This window comes from Leishmania martiniquensis, chromosome 25 (genome assembly GCF_017916325.1).
Source record: "Leishmania martiniquensis isolate LSCM1 chromosome 25, whole genome shotgun sequence".
NCBI classification, from domain to species: Eukaryota; Euglenozoa; class Kinetoplastea; order Trypanosomatida; family Trypanosomatidae; genus Leishmania; species Leishmania martiniquensis.
The window spans coordinates 135,001-151,738 of record NC_090160.1 but is presented as its reverse complement, the minus strand read 5'-3'; the positions used below and the strand labels follow the sequence as shown (position 1 = coordinate 151,738).

At 60.4% G+C, this 16,738-nt stretch overlaps 4 protein-coding genes across 4 annotated transcripts; all 4 read left to right on the top strand.

Annotated features, from left to right (window-relative positions):
* Positions 1 to 1,681: 1,681 nt before the first annotated feature.
* Positions 1,682 to 4,462, top strand: LSCM1_05244 (uncharacterized protein; the record flags this gene model as incomplete). Its single annotated transcript, XM_067322716.1, has 1 exon — positions 1,682 to 4,462. One exon carries the CDS (start codon positions 1,682 to 1,684, stop codon positions 4,460 to 4,462), a length of 2,781 nt encoding a protein of 926 aa, XP_067178081.1.
* Positions 4,463 to 9,686: 5,224 nt separating this feature from the next.
* On the top strand, positions 9,687 to 10,388 carry LSCM1_05242 (uncharacterized protein; the record flags this gene model as incomplete). Its single annotated transcript, XM_067322715.1, has 1 exon — positions 9,687 to 10,388. One exon carries the CDS (start codon positions 9,687 to 9,689, stop codon positions 10,386 to 10,388), a length of 702 nt encoding a protein of 233 aa, XP_067178080.1.
* Positions 10,389 to 11,495: 1,107 nt separating this feature from the next.
* Positions 11,496 to 12,638, top strand: LSCM1_05241 (uncharacterized protein; the record flags this gene model as incomplete). The annotated part of the gene is made up of 1 exon (XM_067322714.1): positions 11,496 to 12,638. One exon carries the CDS (start codon positions 11,496 to 11,498, stop codon positions 12,636 to 12,638), a length of 1,143 nt encoding a protein of 380 aa, XP_067178079.1.
* A 1,205-nt stretch (positions 12,639 to 13,843) lies between these two features.
* Positions 13,844 to 15,934, top strand: LSCM1_05240 (uncharacterized protein; the record flags this gene model as incomplete). Its single annotated transcript, XM_067322713.1, has 1 exon — positions 13,844 to 15,934. The coding sequence occupies one exon, from the start codon at positions 13,844 to 13,846 to the stop codon at positions 15,932 to 15,934; it is 2,091 nt and encodes a 696-aa protein (XP_067178078.1).
* Between the last annotated feature and the right edge of the window lie 804 nt (positions 15,935 to 16,738).

Sequence of the window (16,738 nt, the reverse complement as noted above, 5' to 3'; positions counted from 1 at the left end):
TATATATATATCTATGTATTACATTTGTGCGCCCCCCTCTCTCTCTTCCTCACTGCCTTTACCTTTTCATGCTGCGCACCCACGCACATATTCGGATACGTGCTCATTCCAATGTATCCCCACAGGAGCATCGATATTTCTCTCTCAGCTTCTCTATCGCACCCCTTTATCGCGCAATCGGGCAAGCCCACGCAAAGAGGGGTCGGGGGGGGTTGTGCGTGCCTACCCATACAGGCCTCCTGCTCGTGCCCATTTGGGGGCCTCTTTCTGTTCTTGTCTCATCTTCATTCGCCCCTCACCTGTGTAGTGGATCGTGCAGTTGCTTGAGGCTTTCCCCCCACGTGCATCCTCTTCGCTGCGTTTAAAGTGTAAGGTCGGCCCACGATTCGTCTGTCACAGCTGTGTGTGACGAGGCGCGCGGGTGCGTGCCTGCGCTTGTATTTATGTGCGTGGATAAGCGTGTCTCTGTGTAAGTGTATGAATGGGATAGTACGCATCTACGCGCGAGTGGCAGACGAGGCATTGGCGTAACAAAGCCGGAGTAACGTGAAACAAAGAGAGAGAGACGAGAGGCTGTGCTGTGCAACGTGTCAGTCGGACGTCTATCCGCCAACAAACACATTGCCAGACACGCTGCTCTCTCTCTGCTTTTTGTTTCCTGCCGAAAGCTCCCGCGCCGACGGGCACACGCGTGACGGGTGTACGGACGGCGTTTGTGAGTGTGTGAGTGCATCGAAAACACGCTCTCTCCCTCTGTCTGTGCGTTTTTTAATTTTACGTCAGATTTGTTTGCTTAGGTGTACAACTTCAGCACTACTCGCCCGCTGCATCCCCACATTGTCGATAGCCGTAGCTTTCCGCATCCACATACTTGTAGAGACCGGGCGTTTGTACCCTCCCCAGCATCCGCAGCCATATACGCATACGAACAACGCACGACGTATCGCACACTGCCCTCTTCCTTAGGCTCTCTCTCTCTTGCCTTCGTTGGCTACCACGCGCTCTCACTCTCTCTATACTACACGCAAGGGTGTATTGCATCCCTTTCGCCCGCCGTTTCTGTCTGTCTCTCTTTCTCCCTCCCCCACCCTTTTCGTCCTAACCCGCTTCGTTTCGGCTACCGCTCCTCCGTCACAGGTGTTAGCGTCATTCTCTGTTTCGCCCCTCCTCCCGTGAACGCGCCACGGTGCACCGAGGAAAGGCGCTTTTGCCCTCTTCTGCCACCCCCCTTCCCCTCTCTCCTTCCCTCACCTCTCCCCCCCGCCCTGCACACGACCGCTCGCTGCGCCTCTCTCTTTCCTCGGTGTCGGCGCTCTTGTGCGGGTCTTGTGGCTACAGTGGCGGCGCGCCTGAGTGTTCCCTCTCTTTCTCTATAAATATTCATTTATTTACGCGCTCCTCTGAGGCAGCCGTGCTTCCTCCCTCTTCTCTTTCCCTCTCTCGGTGTGCTGGCGGGCAAGAGAACGTGCCACAAAAACAAGCAGGAGTTGAGTGTGTCGCTTGGCGGCGCTGTGGTTCTCGTTGTACCCCCTAAGCGTCCCTATCTGTCGATACCGTCGCGCTGTTATCCTCTTCTCGCCCCCGCCCCTTCGTCTCTCTCTCCCCTGGCTGTGTCTTGCCTTCTGCGGTAAGTCTGCGTGCGGGTGTGTTTACGGTCAATTTCAGAAATTATCGAAGAGCCATGTGCACTCATGCGCCTGCGCCTGGCACGGTGCGCCTTGTAGCTGCTGTTGTGGTGTCCCTCATCTGCAGCGCGGCGGCAGTGCCCGTTCACGCCGCTATCGCCGCCGCTGCCGACTCCACATGTGGCAGCAACACAGGGGTTTACTACCGTCCTGATGGGCAGGTCTACCGCGGCCTGATGAACGTGACTGAGGGCGGCATTCCGCGCCAGACGCAGCCCACGAGCCTTGTCGCGGTGGTGAGCAGCACTTACTCGGTGCCCGCCAGCTACACGATCAGCGTGACGGCACCACCACTGAGCGTCTACCCGCCCTTCGGCACCTATGTCGGCAGCTTGGCCGTGCTCGTCAACGACCCGCAGCCGCCAGCGACGTGCTACATGTACGTGTATCAGTCCTCCAACTGGGTGCCACTGAGCCCGCTTCTCTTCCCATGGACTGCCACCGGCACCAGCGAGCTTGACATCTGCGCGCTCCACCTGAAGGACATCGAGTCGGCGCAGAGGGTCGTCTACGAGGTGGCGCCAGCGGTGCCGCCGACCAGTTCACTCAACCCTTCCATCGCTCACCATCGCCCCGTCAACGTCACTTGCGCGGCGCCGCTCGGGGCGCCGGTGCCGCTATCCGTGTACCGTGATGCCGTGATGCAGGGCTCGCTGGCGGAGGAAGTGTTCTCCGTTGTTCTCAGTGCGCCTGGCGCGTACACAGTAACGTGCACCTACGCAGACGGGTTGCAGGCGACGCGCACAACTACGGCGGTCCTGCGGTTGGTCGCTGTACCAATGCCGGCCTGGACCTTTACCTCTGCGTGCGGCGACGACTTTCCAGCTATCGCGCTCTCGCTACTGATGGAGCTCAACCTTTCCAACGTGCTGCCGGGTAGCCTCGCGACATCGTGGTTCGTCTCCGCCTCGGTCAGCGGCGGAGCACGTATTCCCAACATGACCCGCTCCTCGGAGCCTGAGGGCGTGCTTGCGTACGGCGTCTTTCGGACGAAGCCGATCGAGGCGCCCGCCACGATGGAGGTGCACGCCATGGCCCACTCGCTGGACCCCCTCAAACTGGACAGCCGACGCGCCACGTGCGCATGCTTCCTATACCCTCAGGGAACGGCAGCCACGCCGCACTTTTTGGCGACCCTCGACTGCGCCACGACGAGTGCGCCGGTGCGTCCATCATGCATCATGACGCTCAAGCGGCAGCTCGCCTCAGGCCCTTACTTCTACTCCGCAGGGCTGCTTCCCACAAATCCTGCTAGCCCAATCCTGACGGTGTGCATGACAGGCTTCGGCGCGGCAATTCAGTCGGACATGCAGCACCGCGGCGTCCTCTTGAACCTCCGCAATGAAACGGGCCGCGCGATGGTACTGGCGACGTCGTGGAAGGTGGTGACCCCGACCCCAATGGCGGCGCAGGTCTACACGTTTCGGCCCGCCACCATTCAAGTGAAAGGCTTCCACGCCGATGCCGGCGCGCAGCACCTAGTGCGCGATGACTACAGCTGCGAAGACACCCGCGTGCTCCCTGAGGTTGTCTATGAGGGGACCCATTTCGCTACCCACGGTGCCAGGTCGCCACTTGTCGAGCCCAGTACCGGCGGCTTCACCGATCTCGCCTTTCGGGTGCCTATCGCGGGGTGGTACAAGCTGTACGGCTACTTCAGCGACACGCTCTACGAGGTGCCTTTCAGCTCCTCCGATGGTCGCGCCGCCACCGCCGCGACGAGTGAGTACTTGCATGACGTGGCGCAGCCGTTCTCCAGCTTGGCTGCCATCCCACAGGAGGCCTGCGGAGGCTTCGTGCCATCGGACATGGAAGGCGCCGCATTCTCTTTTTCCATGGCTGCCGCTCCGGCTGGCGCGTTCGCCTCCCTTGCGACCTCCCACCACAGCGCCGAGTGGGCGTCCATGCCCTTTCCCGCAAATGTGGAGGCGAAGCTCGGCGGCGCGGCGTCGGTCGGCATCGGCCCGCTGAACCGCTACAGGCAACCATGGGAGGTGCTCGACGCCTCCCTCGGCCCCACAGCGAGGGCTGCGCAGCCCCGTGCTTTCTTTGTCTCGGCCGCAGAGTCGCCGTTGCCGCAACTCATCAAATACCTTTTCTACAAAGTGAGCGCCGACGCGGTCCCACCCAATTTAACGGGGGTAATGCTCCTGCTGCAAGGACGATTCCGACCAGGTGAACTGATCGTCATCGACATCTACGAGAGCGCAACGCCAGCTTCGGGAGGCGGTGCAGTGCAGTCGTCGCTTCACCTGCTGCGTCGCGTGACGGCGCGGCCTTCAGTGGCGACGGCGTACGAGGTGGCTTTGCCAGACTTTGTCCTTGGCCTGCCGGCAGGTGAGGAGCAGACGCCGTACCTGATTTACGCGACGCTCGACGGTAGGAGCGTGGAAGCAACGCCGTCGATAGTGGCTCTGTCTCCAGTGTCGCTCGCCATGACCTCATGCGCAAGCTGCTCTTCCCAATTATGCAACAACGGCCAGTGCCTGTGCAAGAACAAAATTACCAAGGTAATTCATGTGTGCGGCACGGACAGCAGCGACACTGGAGACTCGCACGATCACCACATCGACGATTCATCGGCGTCCTCCTCCGCCGCAGGCGGGGAGGGCAACCAAATGAAGCCCGTGAGCGTGCGTGAGAGGCTGACGTTCTTGTTCGCATACTTGGGGCTGCTTGCAGGCATTGCCGGCTATATTTTGATCTCTATCAAGCGCGGCGGCAATCGTCGTGGACGAGGCGCCAACGCAGCGGACATCGCAGTTCACAATTCGTAAAGGGTGCGCGAGAAAGAAAACCGTGCGAGGCGCGAAAAAAAAAGGAGCCACACACACACATTTGTGCACAGGCGCACACGATGGAAGACACATTCATGGCCCTTTTGCAGCACTTGAGCCTCACGGCGCGACGTGAGCGGCGTGGCTGCTGCATCGGTTACTTGGGTGAGGCGAGCGAGGGGTGTGTGATGCTTATAGTCGACGCGTTCTCGTGTCGCTGTTGTTGTCGTTGGGGTGGCAGTTGGGTGCCGTTGTGCTTTCGTCATTCGAATCTCCGCTAGTGTGGTGAAGCCACTGTTCGCGTACACATTTCCAGGGCTTCTCTAGACGCCGGCGTGGCAACCCGACGAGAGCCGTATCATCTCCTCGAGAGGTTCAGGACAGGGCTGCGCCAAGGTACTCTCACGGAAGCCGCCATGCCCGCTCCAACATGCATGGCTTCCTGCGTCCACCGCCTCTCTGCGCCCTCTTCCTTGATCGGACAAGACCCCAGTGATAAAGCGCGCACACAAACACCACGCACCTAGTGCAGGCACTCGCCCTTGCCCGTCAAGGGCCCACACCACACCAACGGGGAATGGCTCAATGCCTCTCTTGACCCTTCATCACCCCCCCCCGACAGAGACAACGAGCGATGGCAGCCAAGTACGTCGGGTTACTCGGAGAGCGAGGGAGTCGGTGACCGAAGAAGTGCCTTGGTAGCAGCCCTCACAGCGCCGAGGCAGCCTGAAGAAGAAATTGAGGGCGGGAGGGGGAGAGGAACCGTGACGTACCTCACCGTGGAGAGACACATGCGGGCGCACCAGTGGCAGGTATACCGGTGAACGCAAGATCAGATGAAGACGGAAGCGCCGTGGGTCGTGTGGTTGTAAGTCAACAGCAGTGCATCAAACTCTTCAGCTCTTGCTGAGCTGAAGGGGGGAGCTCATGACTCTCGCCTCGCAGATGGCCGCTTGACCTCTATGGCAGTCATTCTCGGCCCATGCCCGCTCTACTTGAGCGACCTGAACAGCTCAAGCGACGCAGTGGTGCGCATGATGCTGTCATTCAATACGCGTGACGTCGTCTAAACGGTCCACATGTCGGTGGCCAGCCTCTAAGGCAAGGCCTTGGCGTATCACCGAAGTCAGCGCATTGGCGCACTGGGGGACACGCCCATGGTGCCGCACGATCCAGCCACTCTGGACCTGGCCGCTGCAGCCATCCGATGGACCTGCAGGGGTGGGTGAGCTGAGATGAGGATTTGGGAAGCGCCAATGAACGTGCCCAAGCATGCAGCGACGCAGGGTGTGCTGACATGCCCGCGACTGTATGCATATCAGGCGGCATCCGTCAGCCTCACTGAAGCAGCGGGACGAGTAGCAGCGGAGGGGCTCAAGCGAGTAGAGCGCGCCGCTCACACACCAACGGCCCCATTCGAAAGGTGCTTGTAGGTGTGGCACAAATCGCTTGGTCTTCACTGCTGTCGATCCTCCAGGAGTTGATGGTGGTGTGGTTCCCTCGGAGAGTCGGTGCGGATGCGCCCTGCCGTGTTGTTCTGCTGTCGAGCGAGGCGTTCAGCAGCTTTTGTCTTGCGATTCCGCCACCAGCGGCACCAATGCGGCGCTCAGCCCGCCCGCGCCCAGTGGAGCGTGACTGCAAGGCATGCAACCGCGAGCGCAGTTGTAGAGACTGAACCAACCCCCTTCACCGTACACACCATTCGATCGGCATCATCCTCTCTCTCTGCGGTAGCTCGAATAGGCCAGGGGAGGGTTACTTTCAGCTGTGCCAGCAGCAAGGCGATCGAGAGGGTCCGGGCTGTGAACCTGCAGCTATCTCGTACCTCGCGGGGTCCTCTTAGACGCATCCGGCGAAGCGCTGCTGCAGACGGCGCGCCGCCCTGCCCCACATCTTCTTCGTTCGACGAAAACGTGACTCTCTCTCAGCGGCCTGCATCGCTGTGTGAATGAACCACAGCGCGACTGCGCTACCGCCGATGTGGCTCCAATGGCTTTGGTAGCCTTTGTTGCGGGAGGGTACGCAGTGAAGGGGTTTCCTTGACGTGGGAAGGGGAGCGCTTCTACAACGGGAGGCGACTGCTTCCACTTCGTGTGGCATCAGCGGTATTGTGAGGCCGTGAGACGCTGCCTCGAGGAGCCGTGAATGCAGAGGTTGTGGTGGAACGCAACTGCTCATCGCCTCAATGGGGGGGGGAGCTCTCACGATACAGCAGTGGTCCGCAGACCTCGACTCTCGGGCTAAGAACGCATGAGGGTGCTGCTTGTGGGGGTCGAGGCCGTCACAGCACAGAAGAGCAAGTATGCTGTGCGGGCAGCGGACAGAGGGAACGCCGCGAGCACGCTGATGAGTGCGTCACGGGGTGGCGCACGACCGTTGACGTTATCCACGCGTAGCCCTATCGAAGGGGAGTGGGGGAGGGGGTGTGTGGCTGTGACCAAAGCAAACGAGAGCGGAGGGCCGCGGGGGGGAGGACAGATGGGTGAGATACCGTGTCCCATCAGGTGGCGAAGTGGGCTTGCATGGCACGCAAGTGTGCACCTGCGGCGTGCTCATGCGGTGCATCTCTAAGGGTGTGTGCGTGGGGTGGACGAAAAGTAGCGGACATGCTCAGGCTCAGGTTTTTGTGTGCATGCTGGTGCCGCGGTGCTGTGGTAACCTCTTGGCTTGAAGGATGGGGCAAAGAAAAAAGAGGAAAGGATGGACGAGGGCTCGCAGGTAACCCCTCGACTCAGGCTCGCGTCCAAAGAAGGCGAAGCCTCGACTGGTGGTGGTGGTGGTGGAGTGCACGTTAGCGCTGGCGCTTGCTCCTCTCGGCGTTCCACTGCCTAATCTTGCGCCCCACCTCTCTAGCATAGCGCGCTGCAGGGGGTGGCCACAGAGGTAATCGAGCACCGTTAGCGTAGCGGGCCGCTGCATGACTTTGGATCTCATCAGCGGGCGTGCCAAGTAACGGAGGTGCTGACGCGTGAGCTGCTCCGCGCACGCACTCAAGCACTCTCTCTTATCTCTTGACTTGCCACTTGCATCACTCTCTCGCCGTGGTCCGATGAGGGTGGCTTTTTCCTCCAGCGGCAGTGGGCAGCTGTGATGCAAGATGCACTCGCGCACATCCACTCTCCTTCCCACTTCACGCTCTTCCTTCTCAGAGAGGCGCCCCCCTCGTGGTTTTTGCTTTCGCTCAGTAGCCTTTGCCTCGATCGACGCGCGATCTCCGCGGAGCTCGCTCCCGTCGGCCCTGTACACGAGCACATCTTTCCTTATCGTCGCCTTCTCTCTCTCTCTGTACTCTTGTTGCCGCTTCATCTTCGGATGACTGCGCGCTTCTCTTCCTGACTTCATACACCGAAAAGGCAGGAGAGAACTGCGCGAGCGGCGCAAGATCATAAGCGAAAGCGTCTAAGCGGTGCTGCTGCTGCTGCCGCCACTTTGTGACCCCCCTCCCTCTCCCCCCTCCATTCTTCTCTCGCCATACGTGCTCTGGCGCATCTTTCCTTCCCGTCTTTGCTTTAGTAAAAAGGGCTGCACCAGCACAACTCGCGGACCTCCCCCCTCTCCTCCTCCCACCCATTACAACAGACACCTTCCTGATTTTTCTGAGGACGAAGCGAACGAGCAAGTCAAGCGTATGTATTCCGTAGCGAAGCGCAAGGAGCCGGCGATTGTGGCAGCTGTGACCTTGGTGTCACCAGTGCGCCCATGCATGGACCCCTTGATAGACATTGTAGACGAGCCGATAGCGACGGAGGAGGAGCTGCGAGTCTGGTCCGACCTTGACCGCAGCCGACCCACGACACCGTCGTCATCGGGCGGGCAAAAGGTTTGGAAGCTGCCCAAGCGGTACCAGGGCGTGTTCAAAGAGCGCTATATTCTCATGATACTAGCTCTCACCCTCCTTCTCTTCATCGCTTCCACATGCCAGATGGACACGAGGACGGAGCTGGAGGAGATCAAGCGCATGTACCGCGTAGAGGAATCCATAAAGCCCATAGTGAGGACCACTGGCGATCACCGTACAAAAGGGTACTAGCGTGCATTGAACACCTGCGTGTCGGCGTGTGTGTGTGTGCGTGTGTTTGTGCCGCCTTCTTTTCCTTAGGTGCCCCCTGTCGACTCTCCTCACGCTCGCCTCGAAGTGTCACCAACTTGAGTTGGAGACGCTTCTCTTTGCGGCGGCCCTTCGCCTCGCCCCTCTTTCGCCGTTTTTATTAGCGGCAGACAATGCTTATGACTTTGGTGTGTATATCCCTTTTTTTTTGTTCTCTCCTCCACCACCTCCCTCGTATCTTTGCAGCTGCTGCGCCAGCAGTGGTGGGTAAAGTCCTAGGCAAGGGAGAGGCCCTCCTCTGTCTCTGTCTCTGTCCTACGCCCCCCCTTCTACTTCGCATGTCGGATCGTTTTCTGTCTTTGATGGTGTCAAATGGACGAGGAAGGGAGGGGGGAATAAAAATGCGGAGGCGGTGCGCGTTTTAAGCGTTATTTCATGCTTGTGTGTGATGGAGTGTCGTCGCCCAGCTCACATTAACTCAGCGCTCAGTGTCCATATCTTTCTCTTTCGGGACGCTGCCTCGCCGCGTGTAGCTCGACGGGCGGCGGGGTTAGGGCGCGGCGGCTGAGGCACCGAATCGACATTCCCCTCCCCTCCCTTCCCACCTCTCTCTCTCTGCGTGTTATCCGTATTTCAGCATCGTCGCAGGGCAGACGCAACCAACAGCGAACGAAGAGCGGAAAGAACCTCCCTTTCTCTCTCGCTCCTCCTTGCAGTGAAGGAAGGCACCGCAGGGGAGAGTGAGACTTCATGCAACGACGAGGGAGACGAGCGTGCAGAGTAAAATGGTCCATCTGTGGTTCCGTGAGTCTCACGGTGGCTTCGCTTCCGCTCGCTGCATCACATGCCTCATGTACCTTCTGAGGTGAGTCCCCTCTGCGCGCCATCCAGACAGACCACCTGCAGCTGCCTCTGCCTCTTGCTTCTTTCGACGTCCACGCAACGGCACATACACACACACACATGCGCGCCATTATTCGCATCGTAGGGGCGACCAGGCCTCAGCGACAGTGCCTTCAACGCTGAGCACCTGTTGAGGCTCTCTTAGCTCTCTTTGTGATTTGCTGCCTGTGCAAGCGGTTGGAGCTCCCCTCACTTCTCCCCCCTCGTGTGTACGTCTATGTGTGTGTGTGTGTTGCGCCTGACTGCACCCCTGGACTCCGTGACTCGTTGGCGATGGAGGGGCAGCCTCGCACACTTTTTAACGCGAGGGACATGCGGCGTCAGGTGCGTAAGCACCACCGGCGCCACTGGCAGTACTGCGAGATTGCCCGCTTCATGGTCCGGCTGTCCATTTGGCTTCTTGGTGCACACCTCATTTCTGAGTGCCACCCGCGCGCCTTGGAAGCTTACCTGGTGGTCTCCGTGACGCTCATCTGTTGTGTCTTGCCTCGCGTATCAGGCGAGGAGGCGGGCGGGGGGGAGACGGTATCCACACACAAGCCCGACAATGACGTGCAAGCGCACGACGAGGAGGACAACCGACTGCTGCGCCGTGCTGGGAGCTGTGTGCGACCGCCGTCGGCGGTCGCACACCAATACGTTGCCCCAGCATCCGAAAAGTGTATGCGTGCGGTGCCAGGCAAGGCCCGCGAAGCTTCGTCGGATACACACAAGTTCACCGGCATCCTGACCGCATCGCAGCAGCGCGTTTTGCTCTTGGAGCTACAGGAGCTTCGCACGACGAGTGCAACGCGCTGCGCCATGGACGCTGCTTTCCGGCGGCAGCTTGCTGAGACGGAGCTGGGGGAGACGATCACGTGCATATGTGGGAGCGGGGAAGCCTTTGGATCTTGCTGTGCATCCGTGAAAGACGCTCTGCTGCGCGTGCTGGGCATGACCGAAAGATGCGATACCCCCGCAGGTTTGTGCGTGTGAGTGCCGCCGAGCGCGTGTACCTGCGACACCGCGGTGACAAGGTGTGTGTGGGGAGCCCTGTTGAAAGACCACCGCAGCGGACACATGGTAACAGCGCAGTAAAGGGGCAAGGCCGACCATCTGACATATATGACAACCACGAAGGCTCGCCAAGAGAGTGAGAGAGGGTAAGCGGAGGTACTGCCGCTGCCGCTCCGTTTTTTTTTTGTTTATGTGGGGAGGAGGCCTCTAAATCGCTCTGCAGCATAGCTTTCATGGTACTGGCCTCTCCCCGAACCCTTATAGATCTGCGTGGTATCGCGGCAGGAGGGAAGGCTGAGCAGCCCTCCTCCCTCGTTTAATCACTGCCAGCTGGCGAACCACTTGTGGTCTCTGCGGGGCCAAGCGTCTGCGCTATGGAGACTTCAGGACGCTGCATCGCCACTCATCTTGGCGGCTGCGCCCTGCATGACGTTCTGTCAGAGGCGACTGCGACAGAGCGCACAAGAAACCGATATGGCGGATGGGACAACAGCAGGACAGGACATTTCGAACTCAGCTCCAGAGTGCCCACTGGCGTGGGAAGCCTTAGCCACCTCGAGAGGTGTACTGCTGGGCTTGCATGGTGAAAGCGGCTGCGAGGCGACTTGCGATGTGGGGGGCGGGCTGATAGAGAGTGAGGTGACAGTGCACTGCTATGCACGATTCGACGGCGTGGCTGTGCCGCATGCCTACGCCTGCTGTGCAGCACGCGATATGGAAGGGGAAGGGCCCGCATGGGTCGAAGGAAGGAATGGATGGCAGGCTGGCGAGGTGTAGTTAGGTCGCGTTGTACGGCAGAACAGATCTGCTGAGCTGACACAAACACAAACGAACGGCTTTCAACAGAGATGTCTGCGTGTCTCTGACACGCATATGTGTGCCCACGCCGCGGGGTGGGAGAGGGCGTTTTGCCCTTTTCTCCCAATGACTGCGATGCTCAACCCGAAACGCCTTCTTCGCTCCTCTGCTTTTCCACACGTCATCGGCGCGCCGCTGTCCTATGCATATACGCACGCGCACACATTACAATGCATCTCTCAGCCCTGTCAGCCTCGTTTCTTTTGGCGTTACGGTGTGGGTCGCATCATGGTGACGCGCTCGTTGGTGCGATGTACGTCGCTACAGAACCGTCGCCGGTGGGAGCAGCGAATTGTTTCAGTGCTCTCCGAGAAGAAAGAGGAAGACGTCGACGCGGTGGCGAAGCGGTTCCAGCGAGTGTACAAGGAGCGCCGCTACACCCCTGTCGAGGAGGCATTCCCACCCCTTGCTGCTGGTGCAGCAGCACCCGGGCTGAGCTCTTCCATTTTGAACGGGGGTGCCTACTCGGTGCAGCAGCCCGCCAATCCGCTTGTGCTGCGTGCGGCCTTTCTCGGGCCGCAAAACGTAGGGAAGACGTCGCTCGTCAATGCCATGGCTCTCAGCAATGTTGGTGCCGTCAGCAACCGCTACGGCAGCACTAAAGACTGGACAAAGGCTGTAGCCACCGTGCACGATACACAGTTGCTCCTCCTCGATACGCCGGGTATTGTGCCACGCGATACGCTGCGCATGCGGCGTAAGTTCGCGTCCGGCACGGCAAAGGCATACGACGCCATCTTCGTGGCGGACCTCGTTGTCCTGACTCTTCCAGTGGGGGTTGGCTTTCTGGAGAAGGAGCACAAGAGGATTGCGACCGAGGTGGTGCAGCGCGCCGCCGGCCGCGAGCTGCCCGTGGTGATCGCCATGACGATGATGGACAAGGTGCAGACGCCGCGCCATCGCGAGCTGTATTTCGCCCTGCGCACGGACCTTGAAGCTCTCGGATTGCCGACTGCGGCGACGCACGAGGTCAGCGTCAAGGGTGGCAGTGGACTGGTGGAGCTGAAGGACTGTCTCTGCCAATACGCAAAGCCAGGAGCGTGGGAGCACTACCGACGCGAGTCGACTGATTTGAACCCTCCCCAGCGCGTGGCGGAGCTGTTGCGGCAGACTTTTATGGAGCTGCTTCCACACGAGATACCGCACTGCATGCAGCATCGCGTGCTGGGCTGGACGCGCAAGGAGTCGGGCACGACGGAGGTGGTGGTGGAGGTCTTCTTCGACCGTCCTGCGTACATGTTCACCTTTCACAGCAAGCTGGAGGTGATCTGCCTGCGCGCGCAGCAGGTGACGGAGCGCGAGCTGGCGCCTCAGCGGTTTCGGTTTGTGTTTCAGGCCTTCATCGCCCCAGGCGGACTCTCCCACTCGTGAGGTGCGTTTAAATGTAACGCATGGCGTGCGCTGCCCTAGGCGACGTGCCGGTTTCGACATTATGCGCACCGTTTCTAAAGTGGTCTCGCCATGGATGGGAGTTGATGGGCTGGCGAGCCCTTGTGGCAATACAACCGCACGACCTCCCTCTCTCTTCACTCCGAGCAGCAGCCAGCACAGGGAGAAGACATGGAATCGGGGACGCAGGCCAGCTTTCAAGTTCGGGGTGGGTGGCCTTCGTGCGGTGGTATGGAGGGGTGCCCTCTGTGACGAGGAGCAACGGAGCGGAGTCCCTGAGAAGCGCGAAAAAAGAGGGAGAGAGGGAGTGGGCGTGGTGTGCAGAAAGCCCGGGTGACACGGAGTGAGGCAGGAAAGGGTGCTGTGGCGTGTGCCGACTCGAACACAGACTATGCTGGCCCTTATCCCCGCTCTGTTCCCCACCCCTACCCGCACCGGCACGTACGAGGGAGTCACTTACGCAACTCCTAGCGCACGCGCATATGCAGATGACCGGACCCAAGGGCCATCTCCACCCTCCCTCTGCAGCACCTCTTCTCCGCCATACACACATCCACATGCTTAAAAGCCTTTCATCTTGAACTCGCATTGCTGGTTATCTCTCTCTTGATCTGCCTCTATCGCTTCTCCCTCCCCCCGCGTACCAACATCGGTGCCCCTCGCTCCCTCTCCTCCTCGCTTTCCTTTCTTCACAACATCATCGAGAGTAGAGTCGCTGCCCGCTGATTAGCACCCTCCCTCTTCAGGGTACCCCGTCCTACACTTTCCCTACTCCCGTGTCTCAGCTTCTCTGCGCGCTCTTGACAACTGCCGCACCACTCACTTCTATTCCGCAGTCTGCAGCTCAATCGGAAGTGGACTTACAACGGCAGCCCCCTCCCTTCTCGCCGCTTCTCCGCATGTTAGCTTCTTTCTCTGTGACCGCTTTCCACGCTCTCCTCCCCCCACTCCCCTGCTGTCGCGAGTGTGGCCATTTCCGCGACTAACATAACCGGCGTCTCCACCGCCACCGCTCGCCTGCTGATGGCTTAGCGGGCGTTGCTGCGGCGACTACGCTGGTCCCCCTCTGCTTCCTCATCGCCCCTGTCCTGCCGTCTGCTTGCCGTTGGGGGTGCAGCTGGCGCATCAGACGTGCAGGCGGCTTTGGCTGTTTTCTGCCGCCTCGGCAGCACACTGACCCATTCCCAATGTCAAGTTGCGCCCACCCCACCTCGGCGCTATTCGTGGATCGGCAAAATGGCTGCACCACTTGCACCATCTGCGGTGATGTCGTGATGAGCGACCAGTATGAGCTGGACCCCGTCTTCGCCCAGGGTGGTCGGCCACCGGCCAGTGGCGGTGGCGGCGGCCTGCGCAGTCTCGCCTGCAGCTTCCGCCCCGCCACCTCGTACAAAGGCGCCAACAGCAGCATGGTTAACTCACACTCCCGCCCCACCATCGACAAGGCCCGTCGAGAGATGCTAAACATCAGTCGTCAGCTCGAGATTAGCGAAGAAACGGTGGAGCGCGCCCTCGGCATCTACAAAGTGGCGCTCAACTTGAACGCCGTGTCCGGCACACGGCCGAGTGTCCTGTGCGCCTGCCTCTACGCGGCCTGCCGACGTGAACGCACCTCGCACGTCATCTACGACTTTTCTGAGGCCAACGGCGAGGACCCGCAGGGGATTTTGTCACAGATGAAGTACATCTGCCACGCGACCCACACGGAGGTCCCCGTGATTGACCCGTCGTGCTATGTGCAGCGCTTTGCCGAGCAAATGGACCTTGGCCCGCAGACGACCGATGTTGTGGTGTGCGCTCTCAAGGTGCTACGGGCTATGCAGGATGACTGGATTAGCTGCGGCCGGCGACCGATGGGGGTATGCGCAGCTGCGCTGCTGGTGGCGTGCTACGTTTTCGGTATCTCGCGCACCCCAGAGCAGGTGTGCGGGATGGTGCGACTGACGTCCAACACCATTGGCAAGCGACTGGCCGAGTTCGCGGCAACGCCGACGGCGCGCCTGGAGAGTATCGACGACTATCGGCCGTCGCACGAGACCCTGCCGCCAGCGTTCAATGACTCGAGCCGCAAATCCACCGAGGAAGATGTGCACGCAAGTATGCGGGAGCTGTCGGCCATCTTCTACGAGCTTGTTTCGGAGGCCAAGACGTCACAGCCCGCGACGCCGGAGCGGTGTGACAAGTGGCGTCGCTTCATCATGAAGCACTGCGAGTTGGAGGGCATCACGCCACTTGAGGAGAATTTAGACTTGAAGGGGCTGTCGCCGGCGCAGCAGCTGCACATTTTGGGCCTGCCGCATACAAAGCCGATCCCACTGGAGGAGGTGGCGCGTAGTGTTAAGGAGGAGGAGCACCGACTTCTCATCAAGCGTGAGGCGTCTCTTCAGAACGGCAGCGACGCGGGCGGCAGCCGGCAGCTGACAGCCTCTGGGCTGCCTATCGGTGCGGATGTGTCGTCCTCCGGCATTCCTCTTTATCTGCTGCCCGACGAGTCCTTGGCGTCTTCGCTCGCAAAGGCGCCCTCTGCGGTGGGTCTCGCCGACATCGGAGGCATGCACTCTGCAGCAGCTGCCATTGGTGCTGCCGCGATGGACTCTCCGGAGCAGCTGCAGTGGATGACGGACGAGTACACGCGGCTGCTGAACAGCAACGCGGAGGTGATGCAGCTGCGCAACGACTTCGACTTTGCCGATGAGGATGGCCTCAACGACGTTGGCGACGGGGCATCCCTGCATCTTAGCCACCCTATGCAGCATTATTCCTTCAACAGCGAGAGCTCGCCGTTACGCGGCAGTAGCCCGCCGCCGGGCACCCCAGCCGGGGAGGATCCGCTCGGCCTCTTCGACCGCGACGACGAGGGGGTCCGCCTAGCGCTGGAGGAGATCCTGTACGACCGCGAGCGCCGCCACGCCCTGCCGTGGGAGTTCCTCGTGCTGCCGCAGGTTGTGGATGATGACTGCACGGACATACTGCCATACCTCGTGCTGGACAACGAGGAGCGTCTGCGACGCGAGCGCATCGGCGTCTCCCTCTACGGCGAAAAGTGGAAACGCGGACGCGCACGTACGGAGGAGGAAATCCAAAAGCTGGAGGAGGCGCGAGCATCTAAGCGGCGCCGGCGCAGCGTCATTGCTAAACCTGCGGCTGACGTATCCTCTGCAATGGAGCGCGCGTTGCGCGGCCGCGGTGCTGGTGTGGTGAACTTTTCCCAGATCGATGAGCTGCTCCCTGGCATGCTGGAGGGTGTCGAGGATGAGGCACATGCGGACTGGGACTGACGACTGAAGCTCCCACGACGGGGTTCTGTGCAGAAGCGGCATAGGCGGTGGAGAGGGGGTGCGGGCGGTACAGCAGTGCTATACTTCATCGTCTGCGCACACACGTACGTGGGAGCGCCCGCCCGAAACCTGAAAGGAAAGGGCTTCGAGGATGACAACGCTGCGCCCACTGGCATCCCCCTCGCATCCCCCTCGCCACCCTCCCCCTTGTCTCCCTGCCCGCCATGAGGAGAAACAGCGCGACGCTCGGTGGGTGAAGCTACTTGAAAGCGCTTTCCACCTCCGCGTAGGGTCGATGTTCTTTGCCCATCTCTCGACACTGAAGGCTGACCAATCTTGTCCGTGCGTACCCTCTCTTTAGGGGGGCTTGTGTGATGTGCGTGGGCGGAGGGCAAAAAGGGAGTGAGTGTGCGGGCTTATCCATGACAAGCCACCCACCCGGCACGAGCGTCACGGCTTACCATCTTCGAGCCATCGCTGATTATGAGCGGAAGCAACCGATAGTACAGACGGCGCCTCCGCACGACGCGCGTCTGCGTCCCCGCTGCTGAGCGGGCATGTTCATGCACTCTTCTCACACCCGTTCCTCTCTCGCCCCGTGATCTTCATCTCTTCTGTGTCTATGTATCGGCGCCTCTCTCCATCTCCTTCACCGCCCACACCTCCGCTCCTCTCCCTTCACCCCCGTCAACAGAGGTGCCCCAGGGGGACCAAAACAGCGACACTGAAGCCTGTCGTTGCGAGGGGGGTGGTGGACGGACGACTGCTTTTCATCTCCACCTCAACCGCCGCCGCCGTGCAAAG